Below are 22,041 nucleotides of genomic sequence, written 5' to 3'. Positions count from 1 at the left end.
GAAAATGGACAACCGTTGAAATTTGTAGCATATGAACTATTACCTCTGTTTCCTAACGTAAGACTATCTAGCACTTAGCACTGAACTAAATTATAGGGATACTAATGAATTTAGACATATATATAAATGATATGCAGTGATATATAGATAAATCTAACCCTAACCAAATGTCTTATAATATGAAACGGATGGATTATATATATATATATGTTTTGTCTTTGTGTTGATTTAAGATTCCGTTCAAATGGTTTGCCCTCTACTTTTGTTTTGTGGTGAAACACATCCAGATTAATTAAGAGTTGCTATATGGTGCTTGAAACACACCCAATTAAGCACCGTAAAACATCTACCAAAAATGAACGAGGCATTTCCATCTATATAAGTCAATTTGATCAAATGATTGCTCTATTTGTAGAATTTCGTTGTAATAATATAAGGTTGTTTGGATTCAGGGACTTTTTTAGTCTATTGTCACATCGGATGTTTGGACGTTAATTAGGAGTATTAAATATAGACTGATAACAAAACCAATTGCATAAATATAGGCTATTTCATTAGACAAATTTTTTAAGCCTAATTAAGCCACGATTAGCAAATGTTTGTTGTAGCATCACATTCATTAATCATGGACTAATTAGGCTCAATAGATTCGTCTCGCGAAATAGTCCAGAATACCGGTTGGATTTTATTACTAGTCTATTTTTAATATTTCTAATTAGTGTCTGAATCGATGTGATAGGGACTTAAAAAAAGTGAAGGGGATCCAGACACCCAAGTAATTTTCTTGAGCCGTGGGTTTTGCTTCATTAGTTGGGTTTTCATTAATTCATATGTGGTCCGCACTGCATTAAATATTCTATCTTCCTTATGGTCACTCAGGTCCTCTTTAGTTTTCAAAAAAAATTTCTAAAAACATTAAATCGAATCGAATTTTTGGACACCTTAATAGAACATTAAATATACATGTACATTAAAACTAATTACATAGTTATTGAGGAAATCGTGAGACAAATCTTTTGAGCCTAATTTGTGATTAGCCATAAGTGCTACAGTAACCTATATATGCTAATGATGGATTAATTAGGTTCAAAAGATTTGTCTTACAGTTTCTTGGTGGAATCTATAATTTATTTTATAATTAGACTACGTTTAATATTTTAAATGTGTGTCTGTATATTCTATATGATGTTTTTTTTTAAAAAAAGTTTTAGTACTATCTACTAGTAGACTCTTTCTCGACTAATAGTATCTTCAGTTATGGTGGCAAGTGATTTCAATCAACTCATTTTTGACTGTGTAGGAAGTGGCCTGTTCGAAGAAGCAAGAAAGTTGCGTTTGTACTTTGAGTACAAAATCCATATTCTATCCTAGCATTAGATGGACATGTTTATATATATAGGGAGAGCAAATGTAGAAAATTGCAACTATTTTCTCAAAATTACCAGGTTGCTACAACTTTAGCATGGTATTTCACTTTCATAAAACTACAACTACAGCTCATGGCTTTATCACAAATCTCTAATTTTAGTCGATGGACCCATATATTAGAAAATACAAGTTGGCCTACCTATCAGTCACATGTTGATCGTAAAGTTGTAGTTTTTTTTTAATAAAATTCCTTGCTACATAGAAGTTTTGTGAAATATGTGGTTAAAGTTATAGTAAAGTGATAATTTTAACAAAATAGTTGTAGTTTTTTGAAATTTACTTACATATATACATACACACACGAGAAAGCATCCTCGGTGTAGTAGTAGCTAGAGTCATTCGCGAGTAACTCTACATACTATGTACTATGGTTCAAAACATATTAACCATATTTACCTACACAGGTATATACCTCTAGTAGAACTTTTTGAATCTCACAACAAATTTATCCATAGCTAGTCTACATCTCTTGAGCATGCTGAGATATACTCCCCCGTCTCTAAATATTTGACGTCGTTGACTTTTTTATACCTGTTTGACTATTCATCTTATTAAAAAAATGTCAAATATGTTAAGCTATATACATGCATAAGAATATATTAACAATACAAAATGATATAAAAATAATTAATAGTTATGTAAATTTTTTAAATAATACAAATAGTCCAACGTGTATAAAAAGTCAACGATGGTAAATATTTAGGGAGAAAGAGGGTATATCAAGATGATAGTGGCAGAGCCGGCCACTGCCTGGTGGCCTAGGCTCATCGGATTTATAGAAATTAAGAATATAACTCTCATAGCAAATACTTGACGTATTTGATTTGCTGGGTATCTAAAAATTGCTAGCTCTCTACGACAGTATCACTGAAATATGACATACAAACATAGATGGTGTATATGGTAATGGGTGACGGTATCTCGTATGTTCCAGGTTTCTCTTATCGTCAGACCCAATGTTAGGTAAGCACGGCAACTACATAGTAGCCATGGTACCATCGTAAACTAAGAAAAGATAAAATTTATTAAAAAGTAAATTATTTTTAAAATTATTTGAATTTAGCATGGTATTATTGTTACCGTACCCCGCCGGCCGGGAAGGTAAAGCACGGTGATTTCTCGTTATAATGTGAAAAAAATATATCGACATACAATTAATTAATTAATTAGAGTAAATTATACTTATAGTACATGAACTTGTGTGATTGGTGTAAATAGGTATAACAATTTGTAAATTACTCATTTTGGTACAATAACTTGGTTAGTTGATGAGAACCAGACCAAAACAATCCACAGAAGCATAATTGCTCTAAATTAGCGCACACTAATGGTATAACAATGTACACGTATGACTATGATTTGGAGATCTTATTTTGAATTCAAATAAAAAGAGAAATTAGATGTGCAAAAGTTTATTTTTCATGTATAGGATATAGAATTTATTTTATTTCCTGGGATAAATAATCTCTATATAACTCGTCTAATGTCTATTTATATGTTATAATTTTGATCCATACCACTAACACCTAAAAAATATTTTAATTTTTATGTTCATGTTTAGACACTCCAAATCATTGAAAGTTTATTTTATGATTGGGTATTTCTAATCTATGTCTTAAAAATAATTAATTATTTTCTTCCGTTGGTTTATATCTAAAAAATACCACACAAATAATAATAATACATAGTATAAATTTTTGATGTGTAACCATAATTATATATCACTATGTATCATATTAGATCAATTGTGCTTGTGTTGATCGTTTTGGCTCAAGTTTGCACAAATTAACCAAGTTCCTATAGCAGAATAAACAATTTATAAGTTATTATATCTATTTACACCCACCATATAAGGTCGTGTACTGTGAACACAATTTATTCTAACCTACTGTACACCTACATGATTGAAATGGAGTAAGAGTCAACAATTAAAGTCAGTGGCGTTGGTGGAGCCACTCTACCAGACCCCAAACACTGGTGCTTGATACTGCAAAAGTCGTCTGCTTGTGAGCTCATATTAATTGTCTAATGCTGACCAAGTAATCAACTTAGGCCGAGTTCGGCACACTATGTAAGATAACTTAATATCTTTTTTTCCACGCGTATGTTTTTCAAACTACTAAATGATGTATTTTTTAAAAAAATTTCTATAGAAAAGTTGTTTTAAAAAACCATATTAATCTATTTTATATTTTTAATAATTAATAATTAATCATGTACTAATTTATTACTACATTTTTCGTATCGGGTAAGTTAACTTATCTACTCCTCAACCGAACGGAGCCTTAGGTGGCGTTTGTTTTTAGGGGTCATATCGGATGTTTGGACACTTATTATAAATAGTAAACATAGTCTATAAATAAAACTCATTCATAATCTTAGACTAATTCACGAGACGAATCTAATGAGCCTAATTAATCCATGATTAGCCTATGTGATGCTACAATAAATATTTTCTAATTATGGATTAATTAGGCTCAAAAAATTCGTCTCACGGATTAGCTCTCATTTATAAAATTAGTTTTTTATTAATCTATGTTTAATACTTTAAATTAGAATCCAAACATTTGATGTGACATAGGGCTAAAAAGTTTAGCCTCATCTAAACAACCCCTTAGTTTGAGGTGTTATACCCCCACATGGATCAATCTGCCCGAGTAATGTGACGTTTGGTGGTCGGTGCGATTGGGCAGCATGATTTCTTTTTTTGCCTTCTACGTACCCAGTGTGTGTGAATTGGTAAGATTATTTGATGTACAAATGTCCATATGGTCCAGGCGTGTCACCAACCGTTGTGTCCAATGAATCCAGATTCTGCAAAAGGTTTCGGTGTGTTCTGGTGACCATGACCGAAGGATGATTGGGTTGAGAAAAGGTGATGTGATTCAGCCTTGCATAGTTGCAAGCCACCTTTTTTATTCTGTGAGACATGTGCCTTCTTTTGTTGCTGAAAGATGAAAGATTATCTGATTTTAGGATAGCTATTTAGTTACATAAATGATGAAATTAATCAATGAAAAGTTGAAAATCTATACTAGAAATGTCAGATGATTAACTTTTATATAGAATCTTTTTATAAAAAAACACTGTCGAACGTGTATGTAAAAGTCGAGAAAAAAATCTAGTAGAAGGAAACAATACAACTATAAGTATCACTCTTTTTTTTCCTCGATGCAGCTTTCTTTTCCATGCTATAAGTAACCCTTTTATAATATATAATTTATGGGCTTTTACTACAGTTTCGCGATAAAGGAAAAAAAAAGAAACTGCACGGTATCCTTTGAAATAAAAGAACTTTGAAGGATCGATCGTTTGGGGGAAATATCCCTTTACTCATTTTTTACCATCCAAACAATATAACTATAACTACTCCATTATTTATGAACCTGAGGATTTAACAAACTATTATGTTTCAGTCATGAGAGTTTAAGGACAGTACTAAATTAAGTACTGATTCCGATGTAACCAATCATGATCAATGTGCAATGCATGTTGGCTAAAGGACATGTGTGTGAGGAAAAAACAAAAGATAAAAGATGTAACCAATCATGATCAATGTGCAATGCATGTTGGCTAAAGGACATGTGTGTGAGGAAAAAACAAAAGATAAAAGATTCTGAAAAAAGAAACAGCTACTTGGTCTGGGTTCTTCAAGCAACTTATGGTCAGTTTTTTTCCTTGAATTGATAAACAATGAGTTTATTTAGAAAAAAAATCTACATAAAAGTTTATCATGTCACTTTTCAAAAATAGATTTTTAGTTGATTTCATTATTTATATCATTAAATGGTTATTAAAATATCAGAAAAATTTTAATCTTTCATCAAGATCGTACAAATTGTAGAAAGCAGTACATGTGTAGCAGAAGAAAAAGGAAACCATACCAAGCATGGAGAAAACAATATAGCACACAACACTCGGTGATGTAGCACTGTTCATCCGTAATTAGTTGGCATTAGACCTGCCACTGGGAGGGTATTGGGTAATCTATATCTATATCCAAATTTACCCATACCTGTTTAAAAGAAAATTACCTATACTCAAACTAAATGGGTATTACCCAATGGGTATGGGTAACCAACAAATAACTTAAGAGACATGTGTAGGTCCCACGTACAGAAATTGATTAAAATTTACATAAAGTTGCTCTTATACATAATAAATCATTCCACTAAATTTTATTTAAATTTGATAAAAAATTATAGTGTGAACGTACATTTAAAAATTTTAGGTCCGAGTTTATACGTACTAAATATATACGAATAAAACGGATAATACCCTCCCCGTACCTAAAATCTCAATGGTTAATTATTCTCTACCCATACCCTACCCAAATGTTATGGACATGGTGTAGGGATGGGTAATGAATAACCGGTGACAGCTCATTGGCATGTCATTTCCTTACAAACCAAAGCAGGTAGATACTAGAGAAAACCCCACATACCAACTTAACTATCTCTGTTTTAAGCAAGCTGGCATTTCCAATAAAGATTAATTCTGCTTTCTAGAAAGAACTGGGTCGAATGGTTTTTTGCTCCAGCATATTGGGCCCTCTTTCCGAGCAAGATAGTTTACTTATATTTATTTTAAATCAAAATAATCTGATACAAATTGCCCTAAGAAATTTGTTCAAAATAATTTAAGGACAGTAGTGAAGTACTGATTGTCTGATCAAATGTAATATAATCGATCAGCCATGCTCATACCAATTTTGCCATGCATGCTGCAGAAGATAAAGAAATCTAACCAAGGTAAAAAAAACAAAATGGAATCTGACAACAAGAAGAGCTAGTGTTAACACAATGCAATAAACGTGTAGCGAAATGAAAAAAAAAACTCTGACCATTCATAATGGAAAAAATAGCACATAGCCACATGAACACTGGGCGATGCAATAGTTTATCTTTACTCTTTAATATTTTTTTTCTATCCTCGAGCAGGTAGCATGAGGTATCACTCTTTTTCATATAAAATTTAGTACTTTTTAGCACCTAAGGTACCAAATTTTATATAGAAAACAGTGGCACCTCTTGGTATCTTATCAAGTATGGTAAAATTGCTCTTACTCTTTAGTTAGTTGGTTTGCCATTTTCGTAATCAAAATAATTGCATTGTCCTGTTGGTAAGCTGCTTTGCCATTAAGATGGCTAATTGGGGGGGGGGGGTGAGGATTAGGGTTAGCACAATATGTGTTTAGCCAATGGTTATATTAATTAGCTATTGAGTGCAATTCCAGCCAATTTGGTCTATTGGATTAACCGATGTGGATGACCAAATTGATCGGACTATGTTCAGTTAGTTGAGGATGGAGAGCAATTCTCGATCTCATTGTAAGTTATTTCGGTTTGGTTAGTCTTCTTCTGCCCACTCCTACCTCCCAAGTGCCACAGATTAATTAGGGAGCATAGATAGATGCATGCCTGTGGGAGCAAGCGATCCCAGTCGCTGAAACAAGGTAATTGTTTTGAACCAAATTAGGTTAGATAGGTCAATTTTATAACAAAATAACCTGATAAAAATTGTGCCCTAGCCTTGCGATTTCAGAAGGAAAGAGAATATCCCAGATGTTAAAAGAATTCTCACGGATGAAAGAAAACAATTTAGTTTGTGATCACTTGTTAATTAAAGAGTTTCTTTAGGGCAGTTGCAACTGGAGTAAAATACTAGAAAATTAACCTGCCTACATGGATGACCAGCAACAAGAACGAATGTTTATATATATGAGTTTAATTCAACAAACTACTTCCGCTTATATTTATAAACCAGTCGAACCAAATTCTCCGGTACGTGTTGGATGATGTGTTACAACATTCAGATCTAGAGAAGATGAATTGATTTTATAACTTTAAAAAATCAACTAATTTCCTATAAAAATCCTTGGGAATTTATTTTCAAATGAGTCACTCACACAAACTTGAGACGCTTTCATAACCTAGGGACGAATCCACTAGATAAACCATCTGAAATCCCCTTAATCTTCTTACTAATTTAATTGGCATGCAGACGTGAATGCATTTTGCCCTTTCTTATAAACTTATGCAAATGGATCACTAAGAAATTAAGATTAGGTCACATTTTACTGTACTGTTTCCTTGAACCTTGTCGGACAGAGAATAGCACTGCTGGCTTGATTGGTTAATTTTTATTAGTAAAGATACTCATTTTGTCTTGGCACTACTAATTAACAGCTATACTCATTTTGTCTTGGCACTACTAATTAACAGCATATTATTATTCAAAAAAAAACGTAATGGTTGCAATGATGTAGTTCCAAAGATTCATATATATGTTGCCCCTTTAATATTGAAAGGCGGCTCTGTTCTATCAGAGCTTTAAAGGTAGAATGGGAGTTTCGACTTCGTCAAAGATGTTTTTTTTCCTTTTTTTTTTTTTTTTTTGCTTTGGACTAACTCTTCACAGTGGCACATCATCTCACTAGCCTTGTGGATCCTTTTTCCACTCAAGAAATGGACAACTTAGTCAAAATTATACCAACTAATAAGGCCCCTGGACCAGATGGTTTTAATGGTCTATTCTTGAAATAATGTTGGCCTATTATTGCCCAAGATTATTACAGGATGGTTGCTTATTTTCATGCTGGATGTACTGACCTGCAGAGTTTGAATCATTCCTTTACCTCTAGTAACAAAGAAAACTACACCTGAAAATGTTAATGATTTCAGATCAATCTCTTTAATGGGTGTTAGCTTGAAAATGGTGACAAAACTAATGGCAGATAGACTTCAAGGTGTTATTCTCAAGCTTGTCAATCATAATCAATATGGCTTCATCAAAGGGAGAACTATACAGGATTGCTTAGCTTGGTCTTTTCAATACATACATCAATGCCAACAATCGAGAAGGGAAATCCTTATTCTTAAGTTATACTTTAAGAAGGCTTTTGATACTATTGAGCACTCAGCTATAATAACAATAATGAAGTACATGGGCTTCCTGGATAAATGGCTGCAATGGGTTCAAATGGTTTTTTCAACGGCTACGTCGGCACTGTTGCTCAATGGGGTTCCAGGAAAGGCCTTCAGCTGCAAGCGAGGAGTACGGCAAGGGGATCCTCCGTCCCCACTCCTTTTTGTCCTTGGGGCCGAGCTTTTTCAACGGATTGCAAATTCAGCATATCGACTAGAGCTCTTGACCAAGCCTATAGGGGAAGGTGATGACTCAGGTTTTCCTATCATACAATATGCAGATGATACTTTGGTGTTACTCAGGGCTTCTCAGAGGGAAATCTTCTACTTCAAAGCGCTCTTAAACACTTTCTCCCAAGCTACTGGTCTCAAAGTGAACTATGCAAATCCAGCATGTACCCTCTCAACCTTTAACTGAAAGAGACACAGTTAATGGCTGGTTTACTGGGCTGTTCTATTGGGTCATTGCCTTTCACCTACCTAGGACTCCCAATGAGAACAACCAAGCCTCGAATGGTGGACTTTGCACCTTTAATTGACAGGGTGGAAAGAAGGTTGTTGGGAAGCTCTTTGTTCCTCTCGCAGGGAGTAGACTAACCCTAGTCAACTCAATATTGTCTGCGATTCCTACATATTACATGTGCACTCTTCTTTTGCCAGTCAGGGTAATCAAGGCCATTGACACGGCTCGGCGAAATTGCCTCTAGAGAGGGAACAACCTTGCCTCCACCAGAAAATCTTTGGCTTCATGGGAACATGTTTGCAAACCAAAAGAGAAGGGTGGTTTGGGTGTAATCAATCTCAAGGTGCAAAACACTACCCTGCTAATGAAGCATCTGGACAAACTATATCGAGGAGAGGAACTGCCTTGGTTTAAAATGGCATGGAACACATATTTCACAAATAAGGTGCCTTATCTGGTTCTTAATAAATGCTCTTTTTTGTTGAAGGATATCTTGTCTCTCTCGAACATTTTTAGAGGTATTGCTAAATGTTCGATTGTGAGTGGAAGATTAGCTCTTTTTTGGAGTGACTTATGGCAAGATCAATTAATCAGCCAAAAATTTCCAGAGTTGTTTTCGGTGGCTTTGGGCAAGGAAGATTCAGTGTGTGCTCTATGTAACCGAAGATTAGAAGATTGCTTCTTGTTGCCGCTATCTACACAAGCCTGTGGGGAATACATGCAGCTTGAAAATCTGATTAATGCGGTGCTCCTGGAAGACTCAATTGGTGATAATTGAAAGTTTATGTGGAATTCTGGAAAGTACACATCCAGCGGGTCTTATAAACTAGTTTTCACACCATTGAGGCCACCAAGACCGATTGTTTGGATATGGAAAAGAAAATGTGTTATGCGCATCAAGATTTTTGCTTGGCTGCTTTTCTTGGATAGACTAAATACAAAGGATATGCTTGATAGAAGGCATTGTGCAAAGGAAGATGATGATCTCAGCTGTTCCATATGCAGGCAGGGTACAAGTAGCTATAAATATTATGTACGTGTAAGCACGTTTTTAGTAGTAGAAATTTAACAAGCCACCGAAAAATATAGGATTTCTAAAATGTAGGAATGTGAAAAATATAGGAATAGGATAGGAATACATGTGCGAACCTATAGAATTGAGAATTATAGGAATTTTTCCTCTAGCATTGTGAAAATGATATTAGAGTGGATTTTTTTTTCCTATGTTTGTCCTCAATAGTGGAGAGATAGAAAATTTTCTTATAGTTTTCCTTATATGCATTTCTTTGAAACGAACGTTGCTAGGCTTTGAAAGCAACTCAACTTCGTTATAGCAAAACTCGTAGATTCTTCAGCGTCAAACACCCGTAACTTTTCTCTTATGTTTATGTTGATAAGCTAAAATTTAAATTTTCAATCATCAATTAGAGTTAGTTTTAAGGTTTTTTTATCGTGATTTATTTTTTTGCTTTGACTTTTAAGTCGTTAAGAACATGCATATAAAAGATTTTTTTCATAAATTATTTTTAGTTTGTAAATATGCGCCTTTTTCTCTGAAAAAAATCAAACAATCACAAAAAAAAATTCGTTTGAAAATTGTTGCTGTGATACCAGCTCCACCAACCACGATCTTGCCTCTATTTAAGCCAACGAAGCACCGGGAGAAAGCTGCACCAGTTTCATGCTACTTGGCGACCACGAGCACACAAACCTCACTGTCCTGTAGGCTGTAGCTCGTGGAGAAGCTATGGCGGCAACGGTGGATGTGTTGACGTCGGAGGTGGTCGTGCCGGCCGAGGAGACGCCGGCGGGCGCCGTCTGGCTGTCCAACCTCGACCTCGCCGCGCGCCGCGGGTACACGCCCACGGTGTACTTCTACCGGGCGAACGGCGAGCCGGGATTCTTCGCGGCCGACGCCATGAGGGACAGCCTCGCCAGGGCCCTCGTGACGTTCTACCCGATCGCCGGCCGGCTTGGGCTCGACGGCGACGGGCGCGTCCAGATCGACTGCACTGGCGAGGGCGTGGTGTTCGTCACGGCGCGATCTGGGTACGTGCTCGACGACCTGATGGAGGAGTTCGTGCCCTGCGACGAGATGAGGGACCTGTTCATGCCCCCGGCGCCGCCGGCGTCGAAGTCGAGCCCGCCGGGCGTGCTGCTGCTGGTGCAGGTCACGTACCTGCGGTGCGGCGGCGTCGTGCTCGGCATGGTGCTGCACCACTCCATCGCCGACGGCCGTAGCGCGGCGCACTTCGTGGAGACGTGGGCGAGCATTGCACGCGGCGCCTCCCCGCGGGACGCGCCGGTGCCGCCCTGCTTTGACCACAAGCTGCTCGCCGCGCGCCCGGCGCGCACGGTGCTGTATGACCACCCGGAGTACAAGAGCGAGCCGGTGCCGCCGGCGCGCGCCGTCACGGCGTCCACGTACGCGAGCGCCATCATCACGCTAACTAAACAGCAGGTGGCCGCGCTGAAAGCACGGTGCGGCGGAGCGTCCACGTTCCGCGCCGTGGTGGCGCTGGTGTGGCAGTGCGCGTGCCGCGCGCGGGCTCTGCCGCCGGAGGCGGAGACGAGGCTCTACTCCATGATCGACATGCGCCAGCGCCTGGCGCCGCCGCTCCCGCCGGGGTACTTCGGCAACGCGGTGATCCGCACGTCGACGGTGGCGACGGCGGGGGACGTGGTGTCCAGCCCCGTCGGCCACGCGGCGCGGCGGGCGCGCGCGGTGACGAGCCAGGGCGACGACTACGCGCGGTCGCTGGTGGACTACCTGGAGGGCGTCGACACGGCGAACCTGCCGAGGAGCGGCGTCTCGCGGGCGGACCTCCGCGCCATCAGCTGGCTGGGCATGTCGCTCTACGACGCCGACTTCGGGTGGGGCGCGCCGGCGTTCATGGGGCCGGCGATCATGTACTACAGCGGCTTCGTTTACGTGATGAACGCGCCGTGGAAGGACGGCGCCGTCGCGCTGGCGCTGTCGCTGGAGCCGGAGAGCATGCCGGAGTTCAGGAAGGTGTTCGCCGACGAGGTGGCACGCCTGACGGAGTAGAGCCGTACGTACCATGACTCGTAGCCCAACCATGTATCCATCACACAACACACATCAGTTGGTCGTTACGTACGTTGCCAGTCCGGCCGTACATACGTACGAGCGTGCTTGAACTGTAATAATGTTTGCATGTAGTATTATGTAGTACTACCTCCCATTTCATAATGTAAGACTTCCTAGTGTATCCTAAATTTATATAGATATCAGTAAATCTAGACATATATATATATATATATATATATATAAACAATATACATTGGTTAATAGATGAATCTAAGCATAGCTAAAACGTCTTACATTATGAAATGGAGAGAGTAGTACCGTGTGTTTGTGCAGGGATAATTAACTTTTTGTCGTTCTTATATTTGGTTATAAGAGATTTACCATTAGACCTACATGTTATAGACATATAAAGATTCACATGTCATTAATCGTGAGTGACAAATTTATTATTATCCAATTTTAAGAGTGTCAAGAAGTTAAATGCCCCGTTTGTGCATAGTTGGTTTATCCTTGCCTCCATGGCAATATATAATTGGGGTAAATTTTTTGTATAACCTTGAAAACTCATTTAATCTCTTTTGTACATTTAAAATTTATCTGATCCCTTCTTTATCCCAAAAATTTTAACTTGATCTCTTTCATGTCTCTGCTATTATATTTCTTTCATTTCATGGTTAAGTTTGCTAGCTAGTAAATGTCTTTAATGTCCTTGATGATTTAGATTATAATATAAGCTTGAAAAATGATTGAAAATTTCATTTGAGTGCAGAATATGTGCATTTTTATGTAACTAATCAGACTAAATAATTAATGCGGAAAATTTTGACATAAATTTTAAAAATTAAAAATATATAAATTAACATTTTACTTATAAAATTTAATTGGACAATAGATTCTTTTGATCATGAGCATTCTTAAAAAAAATATTATGGGCATTGGTAGTCCTTTCTGTGTATGAATGCTCCTCATTTTTGTAACTTTTTAAAAATAAAATAAATTCATATTTTTAACTTCATTATCTAAAAATATTTTTTTCATAAATATTTTATCGCACAACAAACTTATAACTATTAATAGTCTTGTGCAATAAACTTTTACATTTCAATAATATAATTTAAAATTTTCTATGTTCATCCAAATGGTAAATGATCATTTTTTTAGAAATTAGATGGTCAACTAACGGGAGGACATGGAAGAAATAAAAATCAAATTTTGGGTATACGTCAAAATTCAAGGGCATAGAATGAATTAGCTAAAATTTTTAGAGGTATACCATAGATTTTCCCTAGAGAAAACTGAGTATTGGCCAATTATTACTTGACTCGTGGAAATTGGAGTGAGATTTGCATATCCCGACTTTTGACTGAAGTAAACACGTAGCATCACCGATAGACATGTACATCATCACTACATTCCTTGGAAAATACTCTTAGCTTTGTGTTTTGGTCATAGATTCATAGAGTTTACATCTTTTTATTGTAACCCAAGCCATAACGGAATAACCATTGCCGAAAGGATATCCGGGGGTAAGCCTGCTAATAGATTGTAATCCAATCCAAATCCACTCTAATCCATTTCTTCACTAATTAGTCTACCAAACCAATCCGCACCAATTATTCTTCATTAGGATCCAATCCAAACCAATCCAACTTTGATTTTAGTCCAACCCGCACCAATCCATTTGGTTAAAATGGATCCAATCCACTCTTGTAGAATGGATGCACTCATTTTGTATAAATTCGGACCTAAAATTGTAAAACTCGCGTTCACACTATAAAAATTTATTAAATTTGACTAAAATTTGGTGAGATGATTTATTATGTATAGCAACTTTATGCAAATTTTGATCAATTTCTATATGTGGATCCCACATATGTCTATTCTCTTATCCATTATCTACCCAATAAAGAATTTATTTGTCATCCACGAGTTAAATCCATTTAGAACCTAAAACCAGCTAACTAAATCCAGTCCATATCAATCCATTTGTCTCTATAACCCAATACAATCCAAACCATTTGAAAGTAGCAGTCTATTTGCACCCAACCAAAAAAATCCAAATTAAAACCAACTCATTTAATCCATTTCCATCCAACCCATTAGCAGGCCTAGCTGGGGAAGTCAGCTACTAGTAACGAGATGAATTTAGAATGTGGAGGACAATATATTAGAAATGAAAATAGATTCATTGCTTAATCTTAAATGACGATACATGTGCCCTATTATATAGAGGTAAGGAAGGACCTCATCTAAACTGATGTATCGTAAGCTTGTTCAAGTCAGGTCTAGCCCGACGTAGCTAGCTTAAAAAAGTTTAAGCTAGCCCAACCATGCACAGGACCAGGCCTAGATATTAAAGCCTGAAACCCTACAAATTAAATGCCAAAAATTATGAAAAAGCACAAAAAAAAACCCTAAGAAAGCCAGGCCTGGCCTGAGAAAACTTGGGGATTGAGCCAGCCATGAATGAAGCATGCCTGCTGTACCGTCACCATTAATCAACATGCATGCAGTAACCAACTAACTAACAGGAAAGAGAAATCTAAACCTAACCTAACTCTCTAAGTGAAAAGGGTATCATTCATCCACTTGTACTTGATTGCACTTAGGCCTAGACCCACCGGTCCAATATCCATGACACTTTTAGTGACAATTTATTATATTCCTAAAAGACAATATCTACATTGTTTAAGTAGGGATTAAGATTAAAAAGAAAATATTACAACATCTCTTATTAAATGAGAAATGGATGATGGTGAAAGGGCACATGGAGATAAGATAAGAAAAGTGTTGAATTAGAAGTAATTAATAAGACAAATAGTATTATAAAAAGCGTTAGAGTTGCTTATATTTTGGTACAAGGTTTAAAAAGCAGAAACAATTACATTTTGGAACAGATAGAGTAAGTTTTAAAAAATAACCAAAATATAAAAAAAATTCATATATTTTTAGAAATCAAATACTTATGACTAGTGGCAGCATACGTGTTTTAAGAGATCTTGAGCAATTACAAATTCACCGAACATAGTTATCAGTTGTTAAGACCGAACAGAAGCGATGATTCGATAAAGACCCCCATTTGATGGCAGCGAGGCGACAGCCACGCCGAGGCGGCCGCGCGGGCAGAGGGAGGTGCGGCCGACGCAGCTCGGCACTGGGGCGCAACGAGCGACTGGTGCAGGTCAAGGCGAGCACGACGCGACGGCGCGGCGCATGCGGAAGCGCACGCTAGGGGAGCGCGAGGTGGCGACGGGGTTGCGTGGCTCGGAGCAGCGGCGAGCGACCGGATCTAACGACCGTTAAATCTCGCTAAACAGGGATCTCACGACTTTAACGTAAAATCAATCCACGTGTACGAAATTGAAGTCCACATTGTAGATCAATTTCACGCTGGCTAAATAAATTAGAAAATCTAAGCAATTAAACGGTAGGTCAAAGTAGATTGATTCGCAAGAGTAAAACGTATGCGAACCTAAAATTTGGTGAAGAGATTAGGGATGGATTCCTACGGTTCCTCGTTGTTCGGCTAGGCAACCTAAACAATTAAACGGTAGATTAGTTTAGATTGATTCGCACGAGGAAAAGATATGCAAACCTGAGATTCGGTGGCGAAAAACCGATCGGGGCTGCTGCGGAGAGGGATGCACCAGGGGAGCAGGAGGCGGCTGGAGGTGCATAGGAGAGGGAAACAGGAAAAAGAGACAAGGTTCTAGGAGTATTTATGGGAGAGAAGCTAGAGATTAATCTAGAAATTTATCTCCTGTTAAAAAGGAATAGATAGAGTTTCATAAGGGATAAGATTTGGAGTCCTGGTGGAGTAGAGATTTGTTTTACCGTGAGAGGGAGAGGGGATCGTGCACAGCTTGGAGGGGTAGGGAGAGAAGAGTACGACAGGGGAGGTAGGGTGGAGATCGTTCACATGGGGAGAGGGGGAGGGGGAGGGAGTTCGGCCATGAGGGAAAAAAAGGAAAAGAAAAAAGAAAAAGGGAAAAAAAAGAAAGAAAGAAGGAAAAAAGAAAAGAAAAATGAGGGAGGGAAAAAAAGAAATTGTCTTTAATTTTGCCGATTTTTATTTTATTTATTTGAGCAAATTTTATTCTCTGAAATTTAAATTTAAATAATGTTAATAATTTAAAGCACTTTTGGGACATTTTAGAACATTTTTGAAAAGCTTCCAATTAAATTAATTAATTTACACTAAGTTTTCTCTTGAACTTTAATTAACCAAATTATTTTTAATTTATTATTTAATTGAGTTTTAGCTAAGGTAAAACTCAGGACGTGACAGTCATCCCTTGTGCCGTCCTCACGCCGTCATTACCGTTGCCTCCCCATCGCCGATGAGCACGTCCTTCTCCTTCTCCTCCTCTTTTTCCCCTTCAGCCGCTGCCGCCCGAACCCGACGTCGCTGCCATGCGCTTCCGCCGTCTCGCCGACGCCGCCGGCCGTCCCAGCGCCATCTACGTCGCAACGCTGCTGCCATCCCATCCTCGCCGACACCCGCGCCGCCCCGTCGCCGTTGCACTCCCATTGTCGCCTCCTCGAGTCTTGGTGTCGCCGCACCCCTCCTCCGCCTTGCGTTGCCGCCCCCGGCCGTCATCGGCGACGTCGTCATCCTCGCCGTCGCCCGTCGGCCACGCTGCCCCGTTGTCGCGACCACCGGCCGCCGTCACCACCGTGTGCCATGCCTCCCGGTCGTGCGCCGCCACCTCTCACACCCCCTCTCTATGTTTCCCTTTCCTTGGCATGCCAGGCCCACCAGCCAGCGGAGTCCATCCCTCTCTCGGCTAGGCCTACCTATCGGCGTCAAACCCCCCCCCCATCTCTAGCTAACGTCAACAAGCCTCATTACTACGCAATAATCGATTTAAGGTTTTTCCTGTTTAGTTTAAAAAACACAGGAAACTTCTAAAATTCATAACTAATTAATCTAGTCTCTGTTTTAGTCCTTTCAAATTTCATTAAAACCAGAAAAATGCCAAGAATATATTAAAAATAGTTTTTTTTGTTTCAGTAGAGTTTGTGCTTGTTTTATTTATTTCTGTGCTTTGTCAATTAAAATCGGAGCCCGTCAAAGCGCCGGTCTACTTCGAGATTATCGCAGAGTTACCTTCAGGGGCTGAGCAAGGCAAGTGACACTCATCTTGATAATATTGCTCCTTTTTAGTATAAAGTTCCCGCTTTATTTATTCAAACATGCATTGCTTTACACTAAAGTACTTATTGTATTTATTTTCTGGGTTGACCTATTATGTATATCGTTGTGTATCCTTTCTCGTTTATGTTATACCCAGGATAACTGAAGTAGAGTTGAGCCTAGGCCATACTTAGCTCTGCTTAGAACAAGTAGCACATGAGAACTCTTAATCACTTAAATTTTAACTTTTAGTTTGTTTATATCGTAAAATAGTTATATAATATTTTCTTCTCAATAAAGGAACACTGCCTAGTCGCATCGCGGGGGATTTTCAAGATCCGATTTGTGTGTGGCTATGTGGTAGCCCCGTATACCGTATAGCAACCGTACAAAATTTTTGGCACCACTGTCCGGCAGCTGTGTGATTTGTATGCGTGCTGTTACATGCAAAGGTGATACCTAGCACCAACCACCGCCTGAGAGTCAACTCTATATTAGGATCTATCTTTTTAAGTATGCTCGTGTCAAAATATAAATTTTCACCCTTATATTTAAAGTTAATTTTGATGTTTTCTTTACTAAAATTTATTTTTTATCTTTGATTTTTAGATAGTTAAAAATACGTATAAAATTTATATTCATAATTTATTTTTTTATTTACAGATATGTTGTTTGGCTTTCTCTATGAAAAAGCCTAACAATTAGCTCCCTAGATTTTTACTGTGCTCGATGTATGACTAGGGGTAAAACCGGGTCGGGTACGGTCGGATAGCATCCTTCCGTATCATAACCCATATTTTCTTTTCGGGATCAGGTCGAATACGGATATTGTCGAATACGAATACGAAGACGGATAATATCGGGCACAAAAACGGAACGGATACGTGCTAAGACGGATACGAATGATCTCGATTACGAATACTTATTCGGATATCAAATCAAAACAATAACTATATATATCACATATATAATAGTTATTCAACTATTCCATAAATCTTAAATACAACTATAACATGGAAGTAACAACTAGCATTAGCAAAGCTTGTAAGAAAATATAATTGATTCATTAAATTATATCATTAGTATGTTAGTATATATGAATAAGAAGTATAAATAAAGTTAATGTACATGTATATGGAACACTTAGAATAATGTTTTCTTGTTACTGGGCTTTAATTGTATGGGCTTTTGATGGGCTATAACTATCCGGGTCATATCTGGATATTTAACCAGGTAATACCCGTTTTTTTTACCACGTAACATGTATCCGTCGAATACCACGTTCCCGAACCCGTATTTGTATCCGAGAAAAAATACCTGAACCCGACCCGGAATCCGTATTATCTTCCGGATACCCGATTTTGTGACCTGAATTTGTCCTGAATTAATTCGGGCGGGTGGTCGGACGGGTAATATCCGTCCCGTTTTCACCCCTATGTATGACCCATGTAATTATCTGTTAATTGTAGAGACATAAATAAGTAATTGTGTTCTCATATGGTGTTAGTTTGTTAATACTTTTTTATTAATAGTTAACAGTATAAATGAATAAGTGGTTGTGCTGTCATAAGTGTTAATTTGTTAATACTCCTTTTATTAAGGGGTAAATATAAAAATCTTTTTATAAATAAACGGATGTTCTACCACGAACCAAAAAAGGTAAACAATTGAGTAGGACAAAGGCTTCGTCAGACTATCCGGTCGAAGGTGATTGCATCGATTATTATCTGAAATGACAAAGGCATAGGCATCAGAAACGGCGCGGAGATGCACTCACGTGTGATTTTCATGCGCGAAATAGGGTTTTTTTTTCCAAAACAAAATAACCTTTTTTATGCAAACGCAAGACACGAATACACGATGGCTTGCATAAGGCCAATTTGACAGGCCCATTTGAAGTCCAAACACCTGATTAGTGTCCAAGCAAAAAATCATGGCGGCTTGACAACAAACCACTCTTCAGCCTCCTAAGACGTAAATGGGCCGTACGTGAAGGCGTGAACTGTGGCAGCACATCCTGCAAAGGTGCAAACATATATATATATATATATATATATATAATTATTTATGTTTGATCGTTTATTTTATTTAATTATGTTGAAATATTATAATTATAAGTCAGTCTTGAACTATCATTTATCATTAGTTATGAGTCAAATCATAACAAATAATTAATAATTATATATTTTTTAATAAGATGAATAATTAAACCTGCATTCAAAAATAAACGATTTAAAATGTAAAAAAAAACAAATAGAGTACTACGAGTCAACCTGCGGGCGGCCGGCCGGCTCGACGTCGTGGTGGCCATGGAGCCCGAGAGCCTAGCCACCCAATTAAGTTCGAGGTGTTGTATGACGAGCTCAGCTAGCTGTTCGTCCATCGTAGTGTGTCCTTTAGCTGCGACACGATGCCATCACCGTGCGTGTGCCGTTGTGTAAAGTACATGTGAGTACTACTGCTAGGAGCACTCTAGTTCAAAAGCCAATTCTGAATCATCGGTACATTTTAGTAATTTTATTATATTGTTTATGTATAATAATTTAGTTTACATGTCTAGATCAAATAAATAACATAGTTATGTTAATTTACATGTTTAGTGTCACGATGAAATAAACAAAAATGTACATATGCCTATATTTTCGACGAACGATCCATGGCCGCGGTTGGAGGCGAAGCAAAGTATATGCTCGGCTACAAAAGTAACCCGGACACACGACAATTGACCAGGCAGTGATATATCTACACCAGGGTTTGCAAAGCCACCGTCTTTACCACAGCAAAAACCGCAGCCATGAAAACCGTTAGAAACCATGGAAAAATCACGATAATCACGTCATCTAGCATGACGGTTTTGGATGGAACGTAAACCTTGATGCTTAGCTACAGAAGATAAGCGAGGATGGAAACGCCAAGAGACCAATAGATGGCTATATGGGCCGCCCGGCACGACCCGGCCCGAGACCGAAAAGGCACAGTCCATATCTTGTCGGGTCGGCACGGCCCGTGAAACAGTTTATGCCGTGCCGTGCCTGCCCACGAGCACGGCCCATAATGAACAATCAACCAGTATGCTTTGCTAATTTTCATTACTTTTAGCTTATTCAATGAGGATGGGGAATGCAATTGATGAGAAGATAATGGTTTGGAAATGAGATTGGAAAAAGAAAGAGTCGTTAACTAAAACAATTTGCTTAGATGTAGCCGCCGTTGACACGAATGACTTGGCCGTTGATCCACCCGGCAGCGTCGCTGCAGAGGAAGCCCACCACCGGCGCCACGTCCATCGGCTCGCCGATGCGCCCCATGGGGCACTCGCCGGCGACGGCGACGACGCGCTCCTCCGACTTTCCGGCGTAGAACATCGGCGTGGCGACCGGCCCCGGCGCCACGCTGTTGGCCGTGATCCCCGTCCCGGCGAGCTCCTTGGCCAGCACCTTCGTCATCGCCTCCACGGCCGCCTTCGTCGCCACGTACGCGCCGTACCCGGGACGGAGAGACCCCACGTTGGACGACGAGAAGGTGACGACCCGCCCCGCGCCGCCGCGCACCAGCCGCCGCGCCGCCTCGCGGCAGCACAGGAACGTGCCGCGCGCGTTCACGCTGAAGGCGCGGTCCCACTGCTCCGGCGTCGTGTCCGCGATGCGCGGGTACGCGTCGTCCTGCACGCCGGCGGCGGCCACCAGGACGTGCAGGTCGGGCCCGAACGCCTCCGCCGCCGCGTCGAACAGGCGTGACACCTGCACGGGGTCCGAGACGTCCGCGGCCACCGCGATGGCACACGGCCCGCCGCCGGACCCGCCCGCGCCGGAGTTGAGTTCCGCGACGAGCTGGTTCCCAGGGGCAGGGTCGCCGATGTAGCCGACCACGACGTTGGCTCCGAGGGACACGAGGTGCGCGCTGACCGCTGCACCGATGCCGCCGGAGCCGCCCGTGACGATAGCAACCCGGCGATGAAGCGGCCGGTGGCCGGGAGCAACGGGCGAGGTGCCATCAATGCCGGTGAGGGGTGGCGCAGCACCTGCCACCGATGGGTTTCTCATTAGAGAGCTTCTATCAACACTGGCAATGGCTTGTGTGCTTGCCTAGTTGACGTCTTGATGAATGGCTCCTGCTATATACTATCTCCGTCTAAAAAAGAGTTTATTTTTAACTATTTTTTCACACGAAGATATTAATTTTTAGTAATTATTATATTAAAGTTTGATAAAGTAATTAAGGAACAAACGTATCGAGATTTAGAAATGTAGAGGATAAATGTCTTGGAGTTTGAAAATATAAATGACATTACAAATAAAGCCTTTCTGAAACGGAGGTGTTATATATGTGTGTGAGAGAGAGAGGGAGATCATATAAGAATGAGGATATTAAAGTTCTCATTAAAAATATCCTAATATGCAACTTTTTTAATTAAAATAACTTGTTTTTTATAAATATTATTGATCAAAGTAGTATCTCAAAAATTGTCAAGATCCAAAAATAATTATATTTTATGACGGAGGGAGTAAATAGTTATGATATGATCTCAACGTAGTTAGTTAGATTTGAAATTTTATATCTTAATCTTTTGTCGAAAGTTGTGTAGGTACACCTAAATTATATATTACCTTATTTTACTCCCACAATTTACACGTGGTTGCTTTGGTGGTATGGTATTCAGTACTCAGTACGCGTTTACTAAGTAGTATCATATTTTGTCGGACAGTATCGTAGCATGGCATCGTATCATATTTTTAGACACTACATATTTTTTTTCTATAGGATTAGTTAGATCTTACAAATGTATCAATTCATAAAATAACACTACTTTACAATTTTCCAAAATTTCCAACCATGACAGTGCTAAGTTTTCTCGCAAACTTTGTATGATTACATGCTTTGGCACCATCTCCCAGATCCCTTGTTCTTATGTGGTATTGTTTATCTGGAAGGAAGCTGAAGCAGGGTTTATGTTACCGCTCCGTGCTCCGAAACCACTGTCCCGCGGATCACAATTTCCGTCATTTTTTCATAATTTTAGATGGTTTCTCATCAA

The 22,041-nt window shown here is 39.2% G+C and overlaps 2 protein-coding genes across 2 annotated transcripts; one reads left to right on the top strand and one right to left on the bottom strand.

The window, feature by feature from the left end:
* Positions 1-10,505: 10,505 nt before the first annotated feature.
* Positions 10,506-12,073, top strand: LOC102722024 (hydroxycinnamoyltransferase 4). The gene has a single exon (XM_040525335.1). It carries the CDS (start codon positions 10,565-10,567, stop codon positions 11,864-11,866), a length of 1,302 nt encoding a protein of 433 aa, XP_040381269.1. The 5' UTR covers positions 10,506-10,564; the 3' UTR covers positions 11,867-12,073.
* An 8,005-nt stretch (positions 12,074-20,078) lies between these two features.
* On the bottom strand, positions 20,079-21,894 carry LOC102721743 (NADPH-dependent aldehyde reductase-like protein, chloroplastic). The gene is made up of 2 exons (XM_040524869.1): positions 21,880-21,894; positions 20,079-21,091 (listed from the first exon to the last, which is right to left on the bottom strand). Exons 1-2 carry the CDS (start codon positions 21,892-21,894, stop codon positions 20,201-20,203), a joined length of 906 nt encoding a protein of 301 aa, XP_040380803.1. The 3' UTR covers positions 20,079-20,200.
* Positions 21,895-22,041: the final 147 nt, after the last annotated feature.

Source organism: Oryza brachyantha, chromosome 6 (assembly GCF_000231095.2).
Source record: "Oryza brachyantha chromosome 6, ObraRS2, whole genome shotgun sequence".
Taxonomy (NCBI): domain Eukaryota; kingdom Viridiplantae; phylum Streptophyta; class Magnoliopsida; order Poales; family Poaceae; genus Oryza; species Oryza brachyantha.
The sequence above is the reverse complement of the archived record's forward strand: the minus strand, read 5'-3'. Positions and strand labels throughout refer to the sequence as shown.

What these genes read in the sequence shown, in the direction of transcription:
- LOC102722024 (XM_040525335.1), top strand. Translation starts at nt 10,565, where the DNA reads ATGGCGGCAACGGTGGATGTGTTGACGTCGGAGGTGGTCGTGCCGGCC.